A 24,750-nucleotide genomic window follows, 5' to 3' on the forward strand; every position below is an offset into this window, starting at 1 on the left:
ACAAAAATTACCTTGAAATGAACTAAAAATTCGACAATAGATGCCGCTGCTTGGAAAAAAAACAAACAAACAAACCAGCAACCTTGCTGCGCATGTGTGACATCCTATGATTCAACTAAAATGACGGGAAGCACAAAAGTCAGTTCACAAAGAGCTGTTGTTTTAGTTATCGAAAAATATCGTTATAGAGAGAAGAGTCACGTTTTTCATGAGTAGGTAGCTCCTAATTGTTCGGAATGATCTCTGAGGAATGGAAAGCAACAAGGTTTCTAAGCAAGATTCAGAACAGCGGCGTCCGTCGTCAAATTTTTAGCACATTACAAGAAATCTTTTTTTAAATGTAACTTTACTTTTCTGGATTTCAAAAACGCAGTGAATGTCTGAATTACTCTTAAGCCTGTTAATTTTGGAGATAATGATTAAACGCAGTTTCCGACGCTTGTACAATTCCACACAACCACTTCTAATTACGAGCAGCTTTTTCTTTTTTTTTTCTTTTTTTTCGAATAGTCGGGGTAAGAAGGTGCTTGTCATTGGAGTGGGTTAAAGGAAACCCAAACTTCCGAATGCTTAGACGAGCTATTTGATTTAGGCAAGGCAACCAGAGGAGCAGATCACACCTCCCTTTTTTACCACCACCACAAAAAACACCTGAGAGGTTCTTTCAATCGTATATTTGCTTGATCAACATTTCGAGCCACCTTCTGGTGTTCTAGGGGTCCCTAGTACACTACCCACTTTAATAAATGTGAATATCTTCGATATTTTGCCCATTTCACCTAAAATACTTTGCAACAAGATTCATCTCACACGATTTCAAAATCCACGTAAACGATGATGTTAATGAAAGCACGAGTAGCGTAGTAAACAACATCCGAAAAGCATTTAAAACTAAAGAAACAAACAACATTTAGAAAAAAACGTGAGTCTCAAAAGTATTAGCTCTTGAAACTCAAAATTTTCTACAAAGCGTAAAAGTAAACGTTCTAAAAGTCACTTCTAGGGTAACGACCCACGTGAAATTAAGCAGCTCGATTTGAATCGTTTGAGATAATATCAAGAGTGCTTAGAAGCTCAATTGCCAGCGTCAGTGGATCTATCTTGAGTTGTTTTAAGTTTCGCAGTATTTCTGAAAGCAAATTCCTTGGGTTTCAACGTGTACAAATCTACGATAGGCGTTTCCGGCTCAACTCATTTATGAAGCCGGCCTATAGTCTTCGAAAATTGCTGGAAATAGGTCTATTTCCAGATATTTTGCCATAATTTATACGATGCGCCAATTGATAAATAACGAAATTGGCAAATTTCACCTAGTAAGCTATAAAGGTAAAGTGAAAAAACAAGGGTATTCTTGGGTATCATGATAAATCAGGGGTATCGAGGGGCTAATCAATAAAGTATCTCAGGGTCCTCTTTGAACTATATGGGTGACTATAGAATTTCTTTCATCCTGATTTCTCCTTATCACGTACGGGCAGCCACCTGGTACAGGCTGAACCCAATAGGCAACTTTATTCGCCACCCATTAGCATGGATAGCCATGACTATGACCAAGATTTTCCCCGAACATTTGCCTCAAATACAGTGGCATTACAGGGTTAAATTCAATTGTAGTTATAAGCAAATAAAGAGGTAACAGTTTACAACTTCGTCTTTATTGATTTAACAACATATTCATTTTCTTCATACCGTTCCTTTTCAGTATGAACATAGATATATTTGAAAATAAAAATGCTGCTGTAGCACTCAGTATACTTCTTATAACTACATCTGAAACTCGGTGAGAGATTGCCAAAGTTACTCGGGTAAATCTCTTCATTTATTCCCTTACAATCTTTCCTTTGTCGGTTTAAGTTGATACATTTGCCTGGTAACTGTATCTGTCTTGTTCTCGTTAGATTTAGCTCAATGCTATGCCGAACACTCTCCTGAGAGACTGGTTGGTAGCACATTTTCATAAAACAGCTCCTCCAAGTTGACATACTCCTAAGTGTAAGAAAATAGAAAGACACAATTTCAAACAAATACAGTCACGTTTACCAAAACTTTAACTAGATAGCATGCCATAATGCTGTCAGATAATAATCGTAATGGCTTTGACAAAACTGAAAATGAATTATCTTAAACATAAAGACCTAAAGAGATATCTCACACATTGACGAACCTAAGCTCTTTAAACAAACATTTCATTTCTGACCTGTTCTTCGTCCTGGATCATGCTATGTAATAGTGACCGTAAACCCTCGAAGTCTGGCCTTTGTAAGGGTTCGGTCTTCCAGCATTCCATCATGATATCGTAACTGTTTGAAAAAAACGTTGGTCGGTGACACAATTTAAATTTGCTACTTTTCTTTCTTGTCTATCTATTTATTAATGTGTCAACAATACACATGTTTACCACAAAGGCATACATCTTATTATAATTTCTCTTGAGGCGAAGAGCCCCCATACTGCTCACAACCCAGAACAGCCTGACTATCATCGATAAGTGCGGATGTGTGGCAGATAATTATTTTCATTTGCTCGAGATTTCTTTTGGCTATTGGTGCCACTTGCTAAACTTTCTCAAAATTGCTCTCATTGATACGTACTTTTAAACCAATGCGAAACAGTAAAAGGTCTGTTTACTTTGTCCAACATAGACAAAAATCATTGTAGTCTCTCAAAAGATAATGAACATTTGATATTTTGAATACAAGCGTTTAAAAAGCAAAGAATGGTATTTTCCTTTTAGCTGGTGTTCGTCGTAACTTTTTTGTCCGTTATGATAGCTTTGGAATGCCAAAACAAATGTAACGGTCGCGTCCCGCTCGGTGTTTGAAACTAAAATAATAATCTCGGTCTCAGCCCTCAACTGAAATGCAATGGAGGGGGGAGGGGGGGGGGAGACAGAAAATTTGAGCATCACTGGTGTTGCTGTTTGAACTACCCTGACCACCTGTTTTACAATGACAGCTACTCACAGCGTTGCACTGACAAATTTTGGGCGTGACATCCTGAACCCATTCCTCAACAGCGCGGGGATATCTCTCATATACACCCCCGGGAACGGGTCCCCACCTGTGAGAAATTGTCAAAGGGATAGTAAGAATTGCGTTATCTTTATTAGCCAGAAATTATCTAAGACATATTTGTAAATCTGAAAAAGTGTAATTCGTCTGTACATAGGCAAAAGTAATCAAATGTCGCAAGCTGTGGACAGGAGCTGTATAGGGATACATGAGGTCAAAAAAGAAGTTTGTTTGAGAGAATCTCTGAGACTTTACGACCTGTTTTTCTTTTAATATGTTTCTGTTCTCTCTTTCTTCTCTTGTCTTTTTTTGTGGGCTGGTTGCTTATAACCTGGCTTATATTGAAACTGAAAGTATGTAGCGAAAATGCTAGTTAACCATTAAGCTGCCAGTATCTCTACATTCAGCAAAAGGAACAGTGGCTTGAGCTTACCTTTTAAAATTGAGTTCTATATTTTTCATTTCAACATACCTACAGTGAAGATCTCGTACATCACCACACCAAAGCTCCACCTGAGTTTGAGTAATGACAAAAACTCGGAATTATTCAATATTCTTGCCTCATTTGAAGACTTGGGTGTTCATACCGTGAACGAAGCTAATTAAAATATATTTTGCTGGTGACTTCGTTCTTTTGTAAATTTCGATACATGAAAATCAAACAACGAAAAGGCGGTTTTGATGGGAACTAAGAGAAAATTTAACTTAATAATTGAAATTAGTCTCAAAGAAATTTGCCAAAACTATTTCACGAAAAATAATTCGTTGAAACGAAATTTACACAAAAACATAATGGGTTGATCATTTTATCGTATTTCCTCGTAACTTAGATTCCCTAGACCCTGGCATCTCCCTATGTTCAAACTTAAAATATTGTCGCTGAGTTTATTTCGGAAAAATTATCAATATGTCCTGGTGATATTTGCTCGACTGTTTATGAATAGAGTGTAGAAAAGACAAAACAAACTCACACATCACTCTGAGTAGTATATGCACCATCTCCAAACAGAGCCTCAGCTGCCGTCCACTTAATCGGAAGACGGCCCTGTAGTCAAGGATCAAGAAAAAAAACTAGCTTGAAAAGTGCACTCTTTAATCCAACTGCTCGGATACTGGTAGAGTAAAATATGTCATAAAGAAGTACCTCATGGGTTCGCACGTATATGTCTTCTTCCCAGACATCTCTGGCCATTCCAAAATCCGTGATTTTGCAAACGTCTTCGTCACCAACCAAAATATTTCTCGCGGCCAAGTCGCGATGAATGATCTAACGACAAAAAAACAAAAATTATACATTTCTACAGTGATCGTTCGTTACAAAGTAACTTTATGACTTTATTTTCGGAATACTCTCCAGCTGTCCCATAAAAAATCAACAGTGAATTTATTACCTTTCTCTTGGACAAGTAGTCCATTCCATCACTGATCTGCCATGCGAACGTAAGTAGCTGCTTGGAAGTGAGGCTGGTGCGGGGCTCTACCGAAGGATCACTGTAGTAGTTATCTCGGACTCCTCTGCTCTTCCTCAGGTACCCAAGCAAGTCACCATACTGCGCATACTCGACCACTACGAGCGGTCGTGCTAATATAAGATAAATTTTACCTTAGCTGAGGAATCTTCAATTGATATATTCTGGTTATCAACTTAATCTTGTTGTGTTCGTTACAAAGTAAGGTAAACTGATCGTGTTGATGATCTACCGGATTTCTACAAGGTTTCAATAACTGTTGCACAAAGAACTAACACACCATAGTTCAAGATATTTGAAAGTGAGCCATTACCTCGCCTCGGCATACATAGTTAGCTGACGCATGTAAGGATGACGTAACAACCAACCAATGCATCTCTTAATCAATACCTATCTAATCTTTAAAAGTGACGTTAACAGCGATATAGATGGAGGCATTTTTAACAATATGACTTGTACAAACAGACGTCACATTCGAAAGTGACACTGACAGCAGACGGGTTCGTAACACAAAGGTACGTTTGACAGCAATGATGTGTCTGCCTTAAGCTCACCTTCAGTAGTAACACAGCCGTACAGGCGAATGACGTGAGGATGAGGATCAAGGTGCTTAAGGACTGACATCTCTGACAACAGGTCTAACTTCTCTTTTTCTGAAGCATCATCTTTATAAACACCGACAGAACAAAACGTCACTCTAATCTGTCTAACATCAAATTAATACTAAGAACATCTGACTTCTTTACAGCTCCACTTAGATCATATCTGATGGTCAGCAAAACGTAATTTTCACTTACTCACGTTGACCCATATTATCTTATGTTTATGATATCGATATTATTTAGATCAAGGCTATATGATTCTAAACAAAACATGTAATTCTCAACTTCTCAGAGTTCTTGGTTTAAAGTCCTTTGTTACCGACAAACAATTTAAGCATCTTAGATTAAAAAGTTTTTTTTTGTTTTTACATAAAATAGAAGATTAAAATAAAACCTTGGACACTCTTCACCGCTACAACAGTCCATCCTGGTTTTCCTGGCAAATCCAGCGCCAAGCCTCTTGACACCACGCCAAATGCACCACGCCCAATAATTTTCTCTACATTCAACCTTGCTCGCGGTATTTCCCATTCAGGATCACCGGAGAACGATAAGTTGTAAGCTCCATGTCGAACAGGTTCATTAGCTTGCGAGGACTCTCTGGTGGTTAACAAGGTCACTTTTTGGTCAAATTTTAAAGGCAAAAACAGTTTAGAATGTATAATTCAGTATAGAGTTAATAAATACATACATGTGGTTCTCATCGGCTTCTTCACCTGAAATAGTAAAATTAATTTACGTTACTTACAGCATTATTAACTAACAGTATCTACATAAAACAGCATGTATCAGTGATGTCAAACTACATTCATTCAGCCAGCTGTGAATCTGATATTTACTCACATCCTCGTTGATTGTTGTTTCCTCTGGTTCTTTTAGCCACATGTCGTTGGATGAGAAACGCGAAAATGGTAATCACGGCTAAGGCCGCTGTTATAGACAGGTATTTGGTAAGTGTCTCTTTGTCCCCTGTTTGAGAAAGAAATGTTCTCTTACGCTCTTACTTTACAGGATAATCTAATCTGTATTAAGGCCCATGGAGGAAAAGCACAAAGTGTTTTTTTACACTGATAATATAGATATTTTAACTGGAGTTATGTAATGTTCAAGTATGGCTATAATCTGAAATGTATCGAATGAAAAAAATCGTGCCCTGTTGTCTTCCCCTGTTTCTGCTTCTCTTAATCGCTGATACTTTCTTTTCACGCCTAAACATTCCTAGACAGGAAATAAGTTTTAATAATTTCCTGAGGAGGCTTACTCTGACTTTGGTCTGGAATAAAACGAAACTTGTCATGGAAAATGTTTGCGAAAATATTCACATAAAGGCGGGCGCTGTTCGCGCGGTCCAAGTGTTCAGTGTTAACTTTTATTAGTTTGACTTCAATAAAACGCCCGACTGTAGAACTTATCATAGGCTAAAGTAAAAGTTTATCTTAAGAACTCTGAATCCTAAAAAGTATTCTTGATAAAAAGGATGAAGTTTTTTCTAATTAACTGACCTGCGTTAATATTTTCCGAGGCACCTGTTTCGGGATTTTCGTGTTGTTCTGTCGAGGGAATTCATAATGCTTTGAATTAGTAAAACAATAACCACCATTAACTGGAGTCAATGTAAACATGCACATGCAACCAATGTTGCTCATGATTGTGGATGAGTGTAACTGAACTTAATTAGTCTATATGCAGTAGATCTATAAGCTGCCCTGGATTCCATCACCTAATAATTGCTTCAGCCCAAGATAGATTTTCCTTACAGACTGCCATTTACTTACCCTTTTCGTTCACCATAAACGTCACCGAGTCAATTCCTATCTCGTTGTTTGCTATACAGACGTAACTTGTAAAGTCCCCGTCATTTATGGGAGTGACTACTAAGGAACTTGAGTTGGAGGTGTATGAGCCTTGTTTGATCTCTGCACCCTGCGTGTGCCAAGTAAACGCTGGCTGAGGATTTGCATCAGCAGTACATTTGAGCGTGATTGAGTCTCTCCTCGTTAACTTTACGGACACTTGTTTATTAGTTTTGAGTATTTTCGGTGCATCTGAAAGAAAGAAAATGGTTGGGAAATAACTTTACACAAGGCCAAGACTCTCAGGTATAAGTATTTCTTCCATGATCTAGTCAGTTTTGCATAAAATGTTTCTGATTGTTTGAAAAGTGCATAAAGAAAAATTTGTAATTACGATCGATAGCGCAATTCTCTCTAAAAGTCACGCACATTTTTTTAATACTTACATAAAACGTCGACAGCGGTGAAAGGTGAGCTGTAATTTCTGTGAGGGGACAGTGAGACGCACTTATAGTCTCCTGCTTGCGATCTTTTTATGCTTTGAATGAAGAGGAATCTGCTTCGCGAGACTTTCTTGATGGGCCGATTATCTTTCAGCCATATGACAGATGAACTTTTCGGCTCCATTATGAAACGGCAGGTGATGTTGAGTGTTTTACCCTCCTCAATCTTGACGGTTATATTTTCAGGTTCTGAGTGATAAAAAAGAATTATGATCTCAGGCTCGGGTGCATCATTTCTGTCGTTAAGAACCAATTTTACACTGTTGGCAGATTAACTTTTTACAAAAAAGATCGCTACCTTAATCTGCATGTTAACCGACTTACTGGATCACCAATGTTTGCAGCCGTGAACACTGTGCAGAAAACAAAGCCTTGCTAAACAACATTTGGTATATGGAGTTGAGTTATATTGAGGCCAGTCTGTTTATTGGTGTTTTCTTTCTAAGATTTATAAACATTTTTCATAAGCACATCAGCATCCCGATTTAACTTCGAATGGATATTTTTGAAGTAGTCATGTTAATTAGGAATAAAAGACCAAGAAAATTCCCACCTGGTGGCATGGTTGGTGATGGAGGTGGATCCTGTGAAGGCAAAACACTTCGTTCTTAGGTTTACTTACAAGAGTTACACATGGTTGTCTTTTGCTTCTAAAAACTCTCTTAAGCTTCGCACGTAACTGTTCACTATGCAAATTACAAAGGTTCGGATAGAACAAAACCTAAAAAAAAGTTGCCTTAGCATTACATAAAATATTAAAATTGATCTAATTTGCTTAATACATCGTCCTCTTTTGAATCTCATGATCAGCAATGGCGATAGCATCTTTCCACACAAGAGGATCCACAAAGCTATCTGGATTTCACCAGATGACAGGAAAGAGAATCAAATTGACCACATCTGTATCGCTGGAAAGTTTTGGAGGTCTCTCTAGTACGTACGAGTGAAGAGAGGACCAGGTGCAGCAACAGACCGCCACCTTCTGACTGCAACACTGAAACTGAAACTGAATAAAGGCTGGATGGAGGAGACCAACAGATGGAAGAAATTTGAAGTTGACCAGCCTAAGAACTTGTAAACGAGTGACAAGTTTTCACCGGAGCTTACTAAAAAATTCAAAGTACTGCAAGAGCTGATGGAGAAAGAAGAATTTGAGATCTATTGGAAAAAAAGCAAAACTAATCTTTTCTAACAACATGTGAGGAAGTGGTAGAATAGAGGAAACACCAGCACAATGAATGTATTTCAGCAGACACTATGAAGGAGACCTCAGCAACTGCTCCAACTATAGGGAATAGCTTTCTCTCCCGTACCTGTATTTGCTTGCCATTGACTGAATTGAAAAACACAACGGCCCAGAAAAGAAATGGAATCCAGAGGAAAATGTGGACACGATTGGATGAGCTGGAATTTTTAAATGACCAAGCGCTACTTTCTCACAGCCAGCAGCAGATTCAAAACGGACGACAGTAATAAGGGCCACGTCAACCAATATTGGCTTTAAGATACTCAAGGAAAAGTCCAAGATCCTCAAAATCAACTCCAGCATCCCAGAACCAATAACTCTGGACGGAAACCACTCGAGAAGGTGGAAAATTTTGTCAATTTAGGTAGCATCATCGAGAGGCAAGGTGGCAAAGACACATACGTCATAGCACGAAAAACATCTGGGGCTCCAAGGAGATCGGACGAAGGTCATTCTTTATGGCTCATGTTTTTTCAGCTGAAAAAGTTTTTCTAGTCGAGCCTATTTAACACGCATTTGACTATTTCATGAATGATGAACCGTGGAGTATCCTTTTAGAAATGAAAATATATGTTTAAAAAAACAAATGATTTCAAACCTGCGTAGAGAGTGTAAATCCACTTTCTTCCGTCTCTGGAGGAAAACCATCAACGCGGAACCTGATCCCATAATCTGAAGAATCGTGTGCTTGAACATTATTCAGTTGGAAAGCCACGAAGCCACGTTCCATGTCTCCCACCCAATTTAAACGCCTTGCAATTGAGGCATTTCCTTTATACACTCTTTCGTTCGCTGTCGAATTTTGAACAAATGTTACCAAGTGGTCGCCCAAAACCATGCTGTATTCTTTGCTCCAGTGACCAAAGGTAACTTTCAATTCCTTTGCTTTCTCTTCCTCAGTGAGAACGAAATTCCAGACAAATGTTTGATTAGATCCAATGAAGGAAACGATTGTTTTATTCGGCTGAGTGATCATTTGTAAGCCAGATATCTCATTCCAACCTAAAACATTGATTCAAGTATGTCACAAACTTATGATGTCAAAAACGTTGTTTAAAACAGAGACATAAACAAAAAAATAAAACCAAACGAAACAAACAAACATAAGAAAGAAAGGAAACCACGAGCTGAGAGAAAATCAATTCGATGCATTCGATTGCTAAAACGTTATCGGCTTCACAGTATCAACTAAGATCGATGAGACATAAAGGCTTTATGGGTAAATATTAAAATAGACTTAATCTCATTTGCGGCACAATATTCTGCTCTCTTGCGACGGTTGAAACCAAAACTAGCGAGTCGAATGATGTAAAATATCCAAGCTTACTTGAAATGAATCACTATCAAAAAAGTAGTTCTTTTGAAAGAACGAGAAAAATCAATCGCTTTGAGAAATTTTCCAGCTTAAGAGAGTCCCGGGCTGTGGGCTAGCCATAAACAACACCGGCGAATTGAAGCAAAAAGAAAAAAAAAAAAAAAAAGCGCAAGACAACAAAACAGAACAAACAAATGCGTTCATAAACCCTGGAATCATTGGAATTATTGAAAGAACTAATGTTCTCACTTGATTTATTTGCGCACTTTGCATACCTTTGGGAAGGACTTTGTGCCAGAAAGCGATAAAACATTGTCACATAATAATTTCTAACGATGCAGATATACTCACAACTCATCGAAAGGAAACTTGTTAAAATGAGGAGGATTACCACCATCTTCAGCCTGCTTGTTAAGGGCCTTCGGATTGATTGAGTAAGGTAAGTGTTGTATGATGGCCGAATTGGGAACTATCGGGCGGCGGCCACGAATAACACTATCGTTATCGCCCAACAGCGAAAGCTTTAGGCTCTCAGTAATTATTGAAAACGAAATTTAAAGGTTTGACAAAAGTTTAATTGGATCAAATCCCAAAAACGAATTGTGCCAATGACATTATGCCAATCATATTTGTATCTCAAAATGGTACTGGTAACATGTTTCACAACAAACACGATAAATATTTCTCTCTTGTCCATGTACTTTGAACTCCCTTACTTTCAAACCCTTATTGATCTCGTTATTTCCAAAATCTTTGATAGCCTGTTTTAACTGACTAGCTGAGAAGAATGCAAATCATGTAAAAATACTGACATCGAAAGTTATCAGCATCAGGAGGAAAACAACTATCCTTTACAAAAGGGTTCAAAGGATAAAATACAAAGGACCTGCATGTTAAGGGAGCACGGGCTGACTGACTTAGGTAGGCACTGTTGGAAGACCGTAATGGAATATTCAATATTGTTATAGGCCGAGGAAGAAAGCTCGAGACTCTCAGCCATAAGTGAAAACGGAATTTTAGGGTTTGACAATAAGCCAATTTGGATCAGTTCCTAATTAAAAATCTTTGTAGAATTACGCTTTGCCTGTAACAAACTCATTACTTCCCATTTCTATTTCTTTAAAATCTTAGTACTCGTTCTTTTCCTGATTTTTTTGCTCTTTTTTGCAATCTGCAAAGTATAAAAGTTTAACGTGGTCTCAAATGTGAAGTTCAGAAGCAGAGCAGCAGACCAGTGGCGGTCCCGAGAGGGCACAAGTTTTGAAGGATATTTTCTTCCCAGCCAATGCACACGCCCTACGTTTGATTAATTTCATTTGCCAATCATATCTACATCTCAAAGTGCTACTGGCAACTTGTTTCACAACAAACACGACTTTTCCTCTTGTCCATGTGCTCTGAATTCCCTCACTTTCAAACCCTTATTGATCTCATTATTTCCAAAATCGCTGATAGCCTGTTTTGACTGATTAGCTGAGGAGAATGCCAATGATTTGTGGTCATTTTAGGGCTCCTAATTCAAATCTTTGAACTTGTTGATGCATGGAAGCAGTACACCAATGGCGGTCCCGATATATCCCTTTTTTCAAAAGATTTTTTGTCGTTGTGAGCATTTTGATTCGTTAAAAAGGAGGTTTAGTCCCACAAAGAAGGTTTAATACTTCATTTTGCTAAAAAGATTAAAATGAAACAATTAGGAAAGAGGAATAAGCCAAATGGTTCAACTGAGACATATCCGTTGCACCGTCAGTTACTGGTAAATAATACATGGCTCGGAAATTCAACTCTGATACCGAAAGATAATTGATCAGAACACGTTACTTGATCAACATTAATTATCAGTGTAGCTTCAACGGGAAGTCAAAGAACGAACACATTCAAGATATATTTGAGTCTCACTCAGATGGCTGGAGATTAAGCTGCACCTGCTGGATGCGTAGGAGTCTCTCTTGAAACTCAACCAAAGGGTAAGAGACAAATTTCTGTGGTCGTGTTATTCACTATCTGTTACTCCGATTTATGCCACGTGTAATTTCATTGAAAGTGCAAGAAAAATAACACAATAACAGGTGGACAGAGCTGAAATACTTTTGAAATTCGCAATTTGAATATGACAAGAGAAAAAATGAGCGCATGAGATCATTTGGTTTCATTATCCAGGAAAAGAGATTAATGAAAATTCAATGGAAATAAAAAGATTTTTTCTGCAAAGAATCTGTAACAGACACTTAAAAGCCCAGTGAACAGAAAATAATTTTGTGCATTCAACTGAGAGAAAATGAAAACTCAAAATAGGATGTCGTGACAGAAAACAAAACCCACCACGAAATGATGAAACCATTAGGTTGAGGCTTAAAATAAACAGGTTTTTATTTCAGATTTAATTTTATCAACCTCAGCTTCTATAAAAAATATACTTTTAGTAAAGTTTAGTTTAGGATGGCGAAACATAAGTTAATAACAATTTCATAATCCAATACCGAATTTAACTCAAAAAGGAAAAAAAAACCGCCGTATTAAACGCCAAGAGTTAATCCACTCCGACGGCAGACCTATGCTCGCTTTCAGCAAAGGAAGATAATAGAACCTAGCACCATGAAAAAAAAACTTTGCTGTCTGATCTAGCTTTGCTGCCTCAAACATTTTTGTTTCAGCAACAAATTCGGCTCAGTATTCTTCATTCATTCGGTCAGATTATTATTTTGTTCCAAGGACTACCCTCAGCCATCAAACCTGAAATTCACGTGATCCACTAAGAAAAACAAGGGCTAAGTACAGGAAATGATTGGCTAAAGTATATGGCATTCAGATCAGAGGCATTTCAGTTATTTTGTTGCCAATGCTGGCTTTGAACTGGAGAGATTCTTGATGGTCGCAAACTGACTTGCTCGGCCTAATGCTTTTCATGGAGCCCTGAAATGAAGAACACACGAATTAAGAAACACCATCAAAGTGCAAAATGCATTAAACACAAGGCTGTTATCGGGTGAAACATTCAGCACCGGAGAACATCACGTGTACATGATTGTTTCTAATGACGTGTTTCAGATCCCTCAACTCTCTTTAAACTAAATGGGCGCTGTGTTTCGGAGTGTGGAAATTAGCGCCAGAAAGAGATCAAGCTATTGCGGTCTCGTATTCTTGTTAGTCTGTTTGTTTGCCTGTCTTTTTTTTTCTCTAAGCGAGCAGATGACAGCATAGGGGCGACATTTACCTTTTCCGAGACGTTCTGGCATGTGATGTCTATTTTTACGCTGTGCCTTTTCTATCTTCGACTTGCGTGTGGCGTTTGCCCATTTATCTGCCCAAGCTACAAGAATGAAAGTATAAATACACCTTAGCAAACTCGTATACGGTGTATAAATCATACTTTTACGATCTGAAAAATTTCGCTAAAAATCTGAGTAGACAAGAAACTACGTTTACTTTTTTAGATAGAGCGAAATAGTTACGTATTTCAAGTTCCATGCATGCTGAGGTGTTTAGTACGAAATCTGTTGTCTCAAAACCCAGTTTGCAGCTGTTTATAGCCATCAAATCAGAGAAACGAAAAACATTCGTCCAATCACAAAGAACCTGTCAAAAGTACTGGGTTTTTGCTCTTTCTCCTCTTTGTTCTTCGTCGGTTAAACTTGAAAGCTAGCTTCGTGGTCGGTTGAACTTTATTTCCTAAAATAAGGTTTTTGAGGTGACCGAAACCTCGAGTTTACGATTTATTGAGTTAGACAAGCCTATAAATTAGTTTTAAAAAAACACTACAGGACATTGCCATTTTAATGGCGTTTATGAAAGAAGAGAATCAGAAGAGAAACCTGGAAGAGATTCGGCCCAAGCAGCTAAATGATTTCTTGGTTGAATTTATTATATTTTTCAGGAGAAAAGACGGAGATGAATTCAAGCCTTTAAGCCTCAGGCCTTCTTTCAAGCTTCAACCGGCCCTTGAAAGCCTGCAAATATCCAATGATCGTAATGGAGGACCTGGAGTTTGTACAAACTCGAAAAGCTTTAGAGGCTCGAAGCAAACAACTGAACAAGGAAAGAAAGAGCAATAAGCCAAACGCCCCAGAGGCAAAAACAGACGGGGAGGTCAGCATCCTAAACATGGAAAACCTGCTTTGAATCACGAGTGCTGAGGCTTTTTTAAACACGTTGTAGTCTATGAACTTCATTCATTCGGATTGGGAGGTTGCGACAAGCACCTAAAAATGACTTGGGAAGATGTTCAACATATCAGAGCTGTGGACGGAAGTAAATACATAGAATATTCTGAACGACAAACCAAAACACGAACTGGAGCGGAACTTCGAAATATCAGATCAGCGAAGCCTTAAGCTTTCGTTACTCAAGATAGGCCAGATGAGTGAAACCCTGTGTTTCTTTACAAAATTTATCGCGAGAAAAGACCAAACTCATGTTGATTGCCGCGGCACCCCTTTATCTTAGTATCAACTACTCAAAGGATTCTAGTAAATGTTGATTTAAGACAAGTGCAACAGGGGTAGACAAACTGAACTAATTAATGAAAACGATGGCAAACGAAGCTAGACTCAACGGGAAACGACTGATCATGAACCACAGCGCAAAGAAAACAAGGATACTAAAACTTAATGACCGCAAAATTCTCCCCAATCACATCATGCAACTTTCACCGTAATGTGCAAAGTGTGAAGAGCCACAAATCTGCTTCTAAAGCGCTACAGAAGAATACGTCAGTGATACTGAGCATAAAATTCCGCGGGCGACGAAAGCAGTAATGCTCTATGTGCGACTACTGCGACGACAATCTGACGACCAAGGCGGAGGCTTCCTACATAAAAACCTCGATGTTTCGTGCGGCAGGGCCTTTCAGTGAAGCCGTATTTCATGGTGGACAATTCAACATAACTACAAACACTGAAGAAGTCACCAGGTATTTGTACAGATAGTTCTGTTTCTGCGGCACGAAGTTACAAACGAATCAAACAAAATCTCGAACCGTTGGATGATGACGACAGCACACCACTACCATTGAAAACTTTACCACTAACTGGCTTTTTTCTATTCTTCAAGTGATCGATCTTATCATGAATAAACCTGGTTTGAAATTCTTTAGAGCTAATTGAGCTAATTTTTACGCATTTAGAGCTACTTTCTGCAAGTGAAAGAAGTGCTTTCAATTTTATTGGAACAACTTAAAAGCTTAGTCATTTAAAACTAAATAAACATAAAACAAAAGTCAAGATGTATGAAATAAACAAATTACATCACGGAAAGGGTATACGAACGTAGTTTTCGCACTTGTTGGTTTGTATCAGAAACCTCACCCGTTCGATTTCTAATACATCACCAACTCGTGAGGAAATGCCGCACGAATGCCCTTCCCGTGAAGTAATCTATATTTACCATCCTCAGGGAGGTCTTTTGCCGGTGGAACAAGATTTGCAGCTATAAAAATTAACAATAACCATTCACACATTTTTTTTCTTATTTTCCATGGAAATACCATCACAAGTTTTACATATCATGTATATTCTTTATTTTCGTCCGTCCAACACTAACCTTAAACCAAGGTATTGTTTCTGATTAGGCTCACTTTCCTTAAAATTTCTAAATTTCTGAAACCCTTGAATTTGGTATATCCTGTGTAACGGATCCTTCGTTACCCTAAAAACCCTCTCGTGATAATGGTTTGGGCACCTCTCCACTCTCAAGTTTGCGTCACTGCTTCTATAACTTCTATTACTATCTTATCAAAACAACTGGCCATGTTTTAACCAACAACAGATATTGCTCGTTACCTTTCGAGTCATATTTTTAAAGAATATTGGTCATTAGAGTGGCGAGAGAAAGATTCACTATGCTTCTCTCCCATTTTCACCCATCACAAAAGAGGTAAATTCAGTGAGATTATATCCTTCCACGAGAACTATACCACCATTTAAAGCTGCATATGAAGTATTTTAACCTAATATTATCTTAGTAATGCCACCTATTCAGGACAAGAGCTAATATGGGCGGACACGGAATATTATGCAAGGGTTCAATTGGAGCCCCAAGATATGAATTTACCTCGACATTTGAAGACTGCTACTCTCATGCACACATCATCTGTTGAAGACTCCACAGGGATAATCCGAAGATAGCTTACGCTTATGGCAGGGCTAAGATTATTATCAACTCGAGAGTTTGAGTCGTAGTTACCATCCAGGGTCTGTTGGTAAAAAGTTCATTTGATTTCATCATTTGTGACAGACTGACCCAGACAAGACTACACAAGTTTGTAGGTCCACAGATGTAAATTTTAATGTAGGAATTTCTGAAAGCTACGTGAATGCTTTGCAACAAGTAAATAATCCCATTGTTTACTTTGTCTTCCCGTCGGTTTCTAATCAAAGACCACCGATACCCGACCTGTTTTTCCTTTTTTTAATGTTCAAAGTAGAAAATCTGACCAAATAACAACCATACCTTGCCGTAGCTGACCCAATTTACGCCATCCACACTGCAATTGAGGCTGAACTTGGTAACAAAATTTGGGTAATAATACTGGCCTTGCGTTTCTATCATTCCAATGGTGGTTGGTGCTCCAAGATTCAGCTGAAGATATTGGTTCCTATCTTTAGCTAGGGCTTTGGCATGATCAACACACCAGGCTCCTGGTAAGAGAAAAGGGGATAAAGAAAGCAATAATTAAGACGACCATATAATAATAATAATAATAATAATAATAATAATAAATAGTATATACGACACAGGTGAAAAGTCCTTTCCACGCGCGCCGATTGGCCAGATCGGAAGTAAGTAGCATGTTATACTCACCTCCGAGCAGCCGATGAGACGAAATTGGGCGTCAAGAGTTTAATTTTCGACTATTTTTGGGTGTATTGAAAGAAAGAAACTTATATTTTGGTATCTGTGTGGTATATAATAAAAGTTATTCACCTATGTGTCGGTGAATAGCTGTTAATAATTATAATAATGATCACGATCATATAACTGATAATCATAGCAGTGTTAATCATCTAATCTCCTCAACCAAAAGATCTCATCTCATCGGTTTTAAAGAAGACGATAAAAGTTTAAAGGAACCCGATTTAAGATGATAGTTACGTCACAGAATCATTTCAGGTCCTTTTGCCTCACTCTTTGGATGTTTCGTTGTATTTTGTTAGACAGCGTACAAGCCAATGATAATACCTCGTCCTTTCGTATTATTTACTTTTCCCATGGCGGGCATGTGATCAATCCTGGACTGAGTCTTATCTGCTTCATTGATTCCTTCGGCGTAAGATGACGAGGCATCTAGCTGATAATCCGAAAGGGGCACAACTTCATATCCGTTCGCACAATCTAAAAAGACGGAAGGCGCTCAAAAATCACATACGGTAAAAGAAAGAATTTGAAATACACGTATTATCCATATCTACAAAAGATATTTCCACATACGGGTTAGATTCCTTGGAAATATTTTTCTCCCGTGGGGCATCAGAATGACCAACCAAAGCCACACACCTGCTACACCGTCACAAAACTAATCTTAACCTATAATATGGGAATTCTCTAGAATTGGCTCCATGTAACACAGATCTCTCACCCAAAAATCTCTCAACTACACGCTTATATATCATTTTTACATGAGCGTAAGCAAGCTTTAGAAGCCTTTAAGAGCGTTATTAGTACTCGTATTGAGTTTATCAACCTCCCAGATTAACGTTGTGAATTATTTGCGCAAAAGAACTTACTTTTTGGGTCGGGGGATCCATGTACAACAATTCCACTCTGCTGTGATGGAGCTTGAGGTTGGCCAGGTTGTGGTTGTGGTTGGGGTTGGGGTTTGGGTGAGGGTTGTGGTTTAGGTTGGGGCACAGGTTGTGGTTTGGGTTGTGGGGCAGGTTGTGGTTTAGGTTGAGGTGCAGGTTGTGGTTTGGGTTGTGGGGCAGGTTGTGGTTTAGGTTGAGGTGCAGGTTGTGGTTTTTCCGTCGGTGCGGATGTTTGTAAAAGTTTTTGTTTAGGAGCAAGAGTCGTTAATGGGTTTAGTCCTAGGGGAATGAAAATTCTCATTAGTAGCAGATCTGACGATCTTCGTTCATGCTGGGGTATCACTTTGGGAAGTTTACAAAGGATCAATTTCAATAATTTCAATGTTTTTGCAACTTTCTCTTGATTATGACGGAAAGTTTGCTTCTTTTAAGAATTATCATCTAAGGTTCATAAATCACCATATATTGGGATCTACAGCAGTAAAGTCTGAATACATCGTTATCAAGCTTTGATTATTGTCTTGTAATGCTTTCAAGAGCTTTGTGGTAAGTGTAAAGAGCCAGGAGACACCCTTTTAACCGTCGAAATGGAAAACGTGCCAAACTTGAGCAACTTCTGGTTAGGAAATGGTACTTAAAATAGGGGCCCGTTTCAACTTAAGTGATTGAGGGGGCATTTTTCTTGCTTTAACAGCCCTCGTCCACGAGGTCGGAAGCCTTATACAGAAGCTTTGTGGATCGTATGAGCCTGTAACCTGTCTTTATGTTACCGAAGCAATAAATGCTTGAGTGAAAGACATGGCAGTATTATGATCAAGATTTGTCATTTTCTTTCCCTTTTTCGTACCATTCTATGAGCTATTATGGACACTTTGATTAGTTGGTCTTGAATATGCGCTCTGGGTTGTAAATTATGGAATACCATTTAGGGTTATGCCTATTCTTTTAAATGGAATCCGTGTCTGCCCTGGTATAGTTTTTCCATAACATTCACGAGTGGGAATACTGGTAAAGTGAAATATGTCTCATCGGGCAAACGAAGGGAGAGACATCAGATAGAAATACCTACGTCCAAATCGCACAATAAATGTTGAATTTTGCATATATTATATCCAGCTAGTCTCTGATGTATGTTTTTTAACGGAATCTTGCGAAATATCAAAAACTAATCAGTCCATCAGCTACAAAATATCTATGTCAAAGAAGAATTAATAGGTTGCTCGCCTCCTTCTGCCACAACCAAAAAAGGGCCCTGGTAGAGTACCCAACGGCCAAATAGCACAAATATGCAATTCAGTTTGTCTTTTACGTAAGTTTGATAAATTTTCCATTTAAGTCTAATAACAGATGATTAGGTGCTCAATTCATAACACTTTTTTTTATTTGAGGCCTTTGATCAAAGAAAATCTCTTAGTATTATTGGCAACATTAAAAGATAAATTAACGATAGCCTTAATTGACTTACCGTCAGAAGAGAGCATGGGGAAGAGAAAGGAAAAAACAGTTTGTTAGTTTGTTAGCGGTTAGTCATGTAACAAGTTTGGTTTTAACATCCATTCGCACATGTGCTACCTGTCGATCCTTAGCAAATAAGCAATTAAGATAGGGTTAAATCTGAAATTAGCTCGAAAATTCACTTCTTCTTTTTGTATTTAATTTCCTCTGATTGCCATTTTACCTTTTTTTTTGGAAATTTTGAAATTCCTGCTCTTGCTCAATGGCGTAATTACCATGGTGACGGTGACTGCACTTTTTTTCGGTAAGTCTAGTTATTATGAGTCCTCGAAGGTTCTTTTATTTTTTATTTTCAATTGAGAATTAAGAGTTAGAGAATTCCTCAAATAGCACGGCACCTTTAAACCAGGATTTAATTTCCTCGTCACTCTTCGGAGACACGTGTCATAAAATCAAGGATTCCTTTGGTGGAAAATTTCTCGGAAGATCAAGTACGCAGTGAGCAACTCGTCATCGTTGGTTACAAATTAGTCAGGATTAAATATCATCATCTACATGTTAAATTGTGTAGTTTATGCATTGAGATTGTTATATTGTCTTGAAGAGCTAGCACTCGAAAACAAAGTCACAGGTAGAGCTCATGTAGATTGAACCAATATGAAAATTGCTTCAGAAGTGGAGACCTTCAAAAGACTTTAAGTTTTTTCAATTTTCATTATTCCTAAGAATTTCAACTCGAATTTCAGTTAGGAAAAAATTGAGATAAAGAGAGTTCAAAATGCAACACGATCTGTTGAAAAAAGATTATTGTTTAAAGCAAACTTACCCGGCTGTGGAGTACCTGTTGTTTGTTGACGAGGGGGAAAAGGACGAAAGAAAACTATGTTAGAGGTCTTTGTAGCTGTTAAACCGTTTTGCTATACCTCCCAACTCAAATAGGTTCCGATTGGAGGAGAAAATGCCCAATGTCATGGGTCAAAACTTGCTAACTCCCAAGGTTGAACAAAACGCATCATGAAAATATCAACTTGAACTTTTAACTTGCGTGCGATCAGGTCGTACACCTTGAATCAGGAAAAATTAGTGTGCCAGCCTAACTCAAGAAATATAGTCTTGCAGCGATTGTTCTTGAGTTGGTAGGTAAAACAGAACGCTTAATGACTGGCCCCGCGCTTAACAATGAGTTTTGTTGCCCCTCGACCCTCTCGGGGGTCGAGGGGAACAAATTGAGGGTGTGGGGGACAAAACTCACTGTTTCCCTTAGGCCCCAGTCATTAAGTGCTTGATTTTCATAGTTACTGTGCAAACTAGACATTACCGAATGCAATCATTTGCAAAGTTTAGATTCTTCCAAAGAGAGAATATTTCATATTGCAGAACTACCGTATGGTAGGTGTGGACGACAAGAGTAAAATTTCATGGGTTGTTTTTTCCAAGAATTATTTCTTATAACAAAAATTATGTACACTGAGAGCAATTTGAAGTCTGTTGGTAATGCTGCAAACATTTTATTTGCTTTGTTAATACAGTATTTTCATCGCATGAAATGTAATGTACAAATGAACTAATGAAATCAAATGAAAGATAGAAAGACGGCGCCCTTAAGTCATCTCAGTTTAAAGTTCTGGTAAAAGGACTATTCATCCCTGGAGCTAGGCTGTTTTAAGTATAAGATTTGGATAAGGCATTGTCACTTATGCTTACTTTGACATTCAGCTACTGATGCGCAGGGATACTGTTCGACTTTTGGGCCGGTGCAGTTGAGACCCCCAGTCTCAGGGAGTGGATTATTACATTCTCTTGTTCGCATCTTCACCATACAGGGATGCCTGCACTCAGACCACGCAGACCACGCACTCCATCCTCCATTAACTATTGAGTTGAAATATTCAGTATATTACAATGAGTGACTTTATTAACACAGATAATACTGACCATAGGGAGTTAATGTCACACTCAGATAAGAGAAAAAAACTTGCAAAACAACTTCACAGATCATGGATAATAACTTTAAATATAAATTTCTAGAAATTTGTAGAATGCTTAGTCCTGTTGACATGCATACCATGGAACTTTCTAGATCATTTTATTTGGTCACGGAGTTATGATAAAATATTTTCACAAAAGTTGTGTTGTAAGCCTCTGGTATGTTCTGGAATACTTTGTAAATGTATATGAGGACTCAGTCGTGTAGTAATAATTAGTTGTTGTTGCCGAGAGTGACCAACTATTTGGAAAACTATACCGAGAGACAGCTACTGTGGAAGATTGTTCATTTAAAGGAACTTTGGAGAAAACTGTGAGTTTGTGTCAATGGTGAGCTAATGTATAGACTGTAGTGGGCATAAGTAAGTTTACTGAGGATAATTACTGTATTCTCCATTAGAGTCGCTTCTAAGTATAAATATTTCACGTCGTTTGGTGTGGTAGATGAGATTATAGGAGTATAGTGTTCTTTCTGTCGGTTATATTATACCGTAACAACAGTTTTCAGAGACTTTGATGTTAAGACTTAGGGTGCAGGATTAAAAAGAAAAACTGGATTCTCATCTCTTTATTTTCAATCCGGGGAACACCAAGTTGACATCAATTAAGATGTAATTATCCCACTGATTACTAACATAGCAAGAAGAATGGTAAAAACAGATGACCACATATTTTTAAATGAGGTTGGTAACGTACAAAATCAGCACAGAAGGGGCTTTCAGCAAATCAATTTACTCGACGGAAACCCAATTTACACGATGGAAACTTCACTAAAGTAAACTGATCAGAAAAATATATTTTGTTTGCCTTGTTTCGAGCGTGGTACAAAGAAACCTAAGTCCACCCGCACGTGACATGGCAAAAATACCATCTCTTACTCTCTCTCGTCTCTGAGCTAAAAATTTATCTCTGCTCTCATCCTGTCTACGCATTATAGAAATACTGCTGATAAACTTACCTATACAGGACTTGTTGGCTATTTTCGGGGCATCCTTTAGCACTGTAGCAAAGTCAGCTAATTCAAAAACGTGTTCTGAAGTTGGTGTGCTGGCAATAATTCCCAACTGTTTGGTCAGGGTTTTCTTATCAGCGTCAGCAAGACCTTCTTGAACTCCAACTGCATACACAGCAACTTCCGCTTTGTGTAACTGAGCGGTTGGCATGCCCAGAAGATCCTCTCCAGAAATGGATTTTCCAGGAGCGAGAAACACCTCGCTAGAGGGTCCCCCAGTCATCAGAATCACAACCTTACTACCGCTACGTATCTTTGCCGCTTTGAACACATCCAAAGTGCTGTTAAGGGCAAGATCCGTCCTCTTACCACCACTCTTATAGAATATTTTGGCAAAGGTGGCTTGCAACTGCTTGTCGTCGGTAAATGGTGGATTTCCAAGTTGGATGACTGTTTCTGGATATGACTGGTATTGAATCACACCAAATCGAGTGTGCTGCAAGCTGAACTTGGACGCGATCGTGATGGAAGCATTAATTATTTTTTCCCAATTTTCTTTTCCAATCTTCTCAGAACTATCAAGGACGAATATAATGTCCAGCGGCTTCTCACATTTTTTCTCTTGATATGAAATAAAGGAATAATAATACGATTAAACTAAATTTAACTTTCATTTGAAGTATCCCAAATTAATGCTGATGTTTGTAGTCTGCTTGAAAGTCAGAGGGTGGCCTTTGTTATTTTTTCATGTTTGTTTGAAAAGATTAGCAAGTAGTTTTCGTATTTATGTGGGAAATACGCGGCTCAATTATGTATGTTTGTTTACAGTTCCCCAAATCTGCTCATCGTGCTTCGACACATTTCTTTAGAGTATATGTGGTAAATATCCGCAAGTGTACGTCATACCTGCTGCTCCTGCTGCGGCAGGGGCTGGCGCTGGAGCTGGGGCAGGAGCAGGGGCAGGTGCCGGGGTCTGAGCAGCAGCATATCGCTTAAAGATCCGGGGAAACTCAAAGCCTGTGTCAATAAAATAGCGTGAGTACAAACGTAATTGTGACTTAACATGACTTGCCATTGAAAACTTTGTACATAACTAGAAATCTTAAGGTGGCGTAAAAATGTTTTTTTAAAGCTCAGCACAAGTGAATTTTTGCTATTGTTTGAATTGACAAAGCGTTACATGTTTCAAATATGAGCTTGGTTTGGTGAAACGGCAACAAAAATAACATCATAATATGGAGGGGCTAGTTTTGAACCAGATTTCGCTAAAAATTATCCCTGTAACTGAAAGAAGTCGAAAGATTTTGTTCTGCATTATATAAGTTGGTAAAACGAGGTAAATGCTCTGAAATTTATAAAATAAGCATCTTTAATTTTGGACCTCGTATAGTTTGAACAAAACATTGAATACAACAACCTATATTCACCATAAAGCCTGAGATCATATGTCTGCCTATCTAACTGTGAGTAGTAACGCTTTTCATAGCGCATATTTACGGCAGTATCTGCTGGTTCAGTTTGCCCGAGTAAGACTGTTTCCCTCAGTTGCAGAGATCTCTATTCTTTACTTCAGATGGATAATTGTCACCGAAGCGGAAACGAATATCTTACTGGTAGGCCATTCTTAGCGCGATAAGTTTTTTCATGGTCAGGCAATTTCCTTGTGAACTCATAATAACACAACAATAATTTTTTTTTTCGCTATCCAGACTTAGCGAAAAAAAAGAGATCTCATCAAAACGCGTTAATGCCCTGGTCTTAAAATCATATGAACCCAGCATAAAATTATATAAGTAATTTATTGTATTTCAGCTTTTCACCACAAAACAGTAAAAGGAGGTCTATGCTACTATCATTAAACGTTTATTTTTGGTTGAGTGCCTTACTCACAAAGCTGTCTCATTTTTTGGAAACAGTAATTTTTCATATTTCAAATGTGATTTTGCAATATTTTGATAAAAAAAATTATATTTCTTGATAAAATAGATCGTTTCTGCACATTGCTATCAATTATTGCAAATAGTTGGAATAATTTCCCGACAGCTAAACCTCTAAAAGAAATTTGCATTTCCTCTCTACAGTAAATTGGGTAATTAAACAACCTCACGTTACTAATAGAAATACACAAATCTTAATAAAAAAAACCAACGCCCCATAGCCTATGCAAACACTACAACTTAATTTAGACAATGATTAACACATGTCAAGTGTGGGGCGGTTATTTAGCAAACGTTTCCTAAATAACGACTCATTGTTCAGGTAAAGTGTAAGATAAAATTGACTTTATACTGATTGTCTAAAAAAAAATTTTCTTACTTTGATTTAATCGCTATTAAGTAACTTACCGTTCACATTTGAAAAGTGACATGAGGTGAGGCCTAATGCGATCAAAACTAGCCAAGTTATACTAGCACCCTCCATCGCCATATTTCCCTTTCCAACAACGGGGAAGTGCTTAACACGAAGTATTAACTCCTTGACTCATCCATGTCCATAAACAATGACATAGTTCATCCATAATTTAGTGTTCTTTAATCCTTTTCCTCGCTTGTGATTTCCAAACAACGAATGGTGACTTTTTACAGAAGAACCACCCGCAACAGTTGTCAAATTAAACGTACTCGCTTGAACAGATTTTCGCCCACATTTTGTTTTTATCTGCAATACTTAAGTCCTTTT

The 24,750-nt window shown here is 38.1% G+C and overlaps 2 protein-coding genes and 1 long non-coding RNA gene across 4 annotated transcripts; 1 reads left to right on the forward strand and 2 right to left on the reverse strand.

Annotated features, from left to right (window-relative positions):
- Nucleotides 1-1,633: 1,633 nt before the first annotated feature.
- Nucleotides 1,634-10,630, reverse strand: LOC113685543 (fibroblast growth factor receptor 1). The gene is made up of 17 exons (XM_089209049.1): nucleotides 10,291-10,630; nucleotides 9,223-9,626; nucleotides 7,932-7,962; nucleotides 7,322-7,567; nucleotides 6,858-7,127; nucleotides 6,585-6,632; nucleotides 5,926-6,051; nucleotides 5,774-5,798; nucleotides 5,477-5,682; nucleotides 5,035-5,145; nucleotides 4,403-4,593; nucleotides 4,156-4,278; nucleotides 3,983-4,056; nucleotides 3,484-3,524; nucleotides 2,964-3,060; nucleotides 2,198-2,300; nucleotides 1,634-1,986 (listed from the first exon to the last, which is right to left on the reverse strand). Exons 1-17 carry the CDS (start codon nucleotides 10,334-10,336, stop codon nucleotides 1,912-1,914), a joined length of 2,217 nt encoding a protein of 738 aa, XP_089065175.1. The 5' UTR covers nucleotides 10,337-10,630; the 3' UTR covers nucleotides 1,634-1,911.
- Nucleotides 10,631-11,745: 1,115 nt separating this feature from the next.
- On the forward strand, nucleotides 11,746-15,319 carry LOC149044060 (uncharacterized). The gene is made up of 2 exons (XR_016187577.1): nucleotides 11,746-11,906; nucleotides 13,814-15,319. It is a non-coding gene; the product is annotated as an uncharacterized LOC149044060 (long non-coding RNA).
- LOC113685535 (coadhesin) lies at nucleotides 12,285-24,582 on the reverse strand. 2 transcript variants are annotated; one of them, XM_027203050.2, is made up of 12 exons: nucleotides 24,417-24,582; nucleotides 22,978-23,088; nucleotides 22,078-22,692; nucleotides 20,838-21,005; nucleotides 19,960-19,974; nucleotides 17,661-17,711; nucleotides 17,116-17,268; nucleotides 16,387-16,574; nucleotides 15,988-16,129; nucleotides 15,322-15,363; nucleotides 13,154-13,249; nucleotides 12,285-12,852 (listed from the first exon to the last, which is right to left on the reverse strand). In XM_027203050.2, the coding sequence occupies exons 1-12, from the start codon at nucleotides 24,496-24,498 to the stop codon at nucleotides 12,833-12,835; spliced, it is 1,683 nt and encodes a 560-aa protein (XP_027058851.2). In that variant the 5' UTR covers nucleotides 24,499-24,582; the 3' UTR covers nucleotides 12,285-12,832. The 2 variants fall into 2 exon arrangements, with proteins under 2 accessions (XP_027058851.2, XP_027058850.2); XM_027203049.2 differs by having other exon boundaries at nucleotides 17,661-17,957.
- Between the last annotated feature and the right edge of the window lie 168 nt (nucleotides 24,583-24,750).

The sequence above is a fragment of the Pocillopora damicornis genome, chromosome 6 (genome assembly GCF_964200805.1).
Source record: "Pocillopora damicornis chromosome 6, jaPocDami1.2, whole genome shotgun sequence".
Classification (NCBI taxonomy): Eukaryota; Metazoa; Cnidaria; class Anthozoa; order Scleractinia; family Pocilloporidae; genus Pocillopora; species Pocillopora damicornis.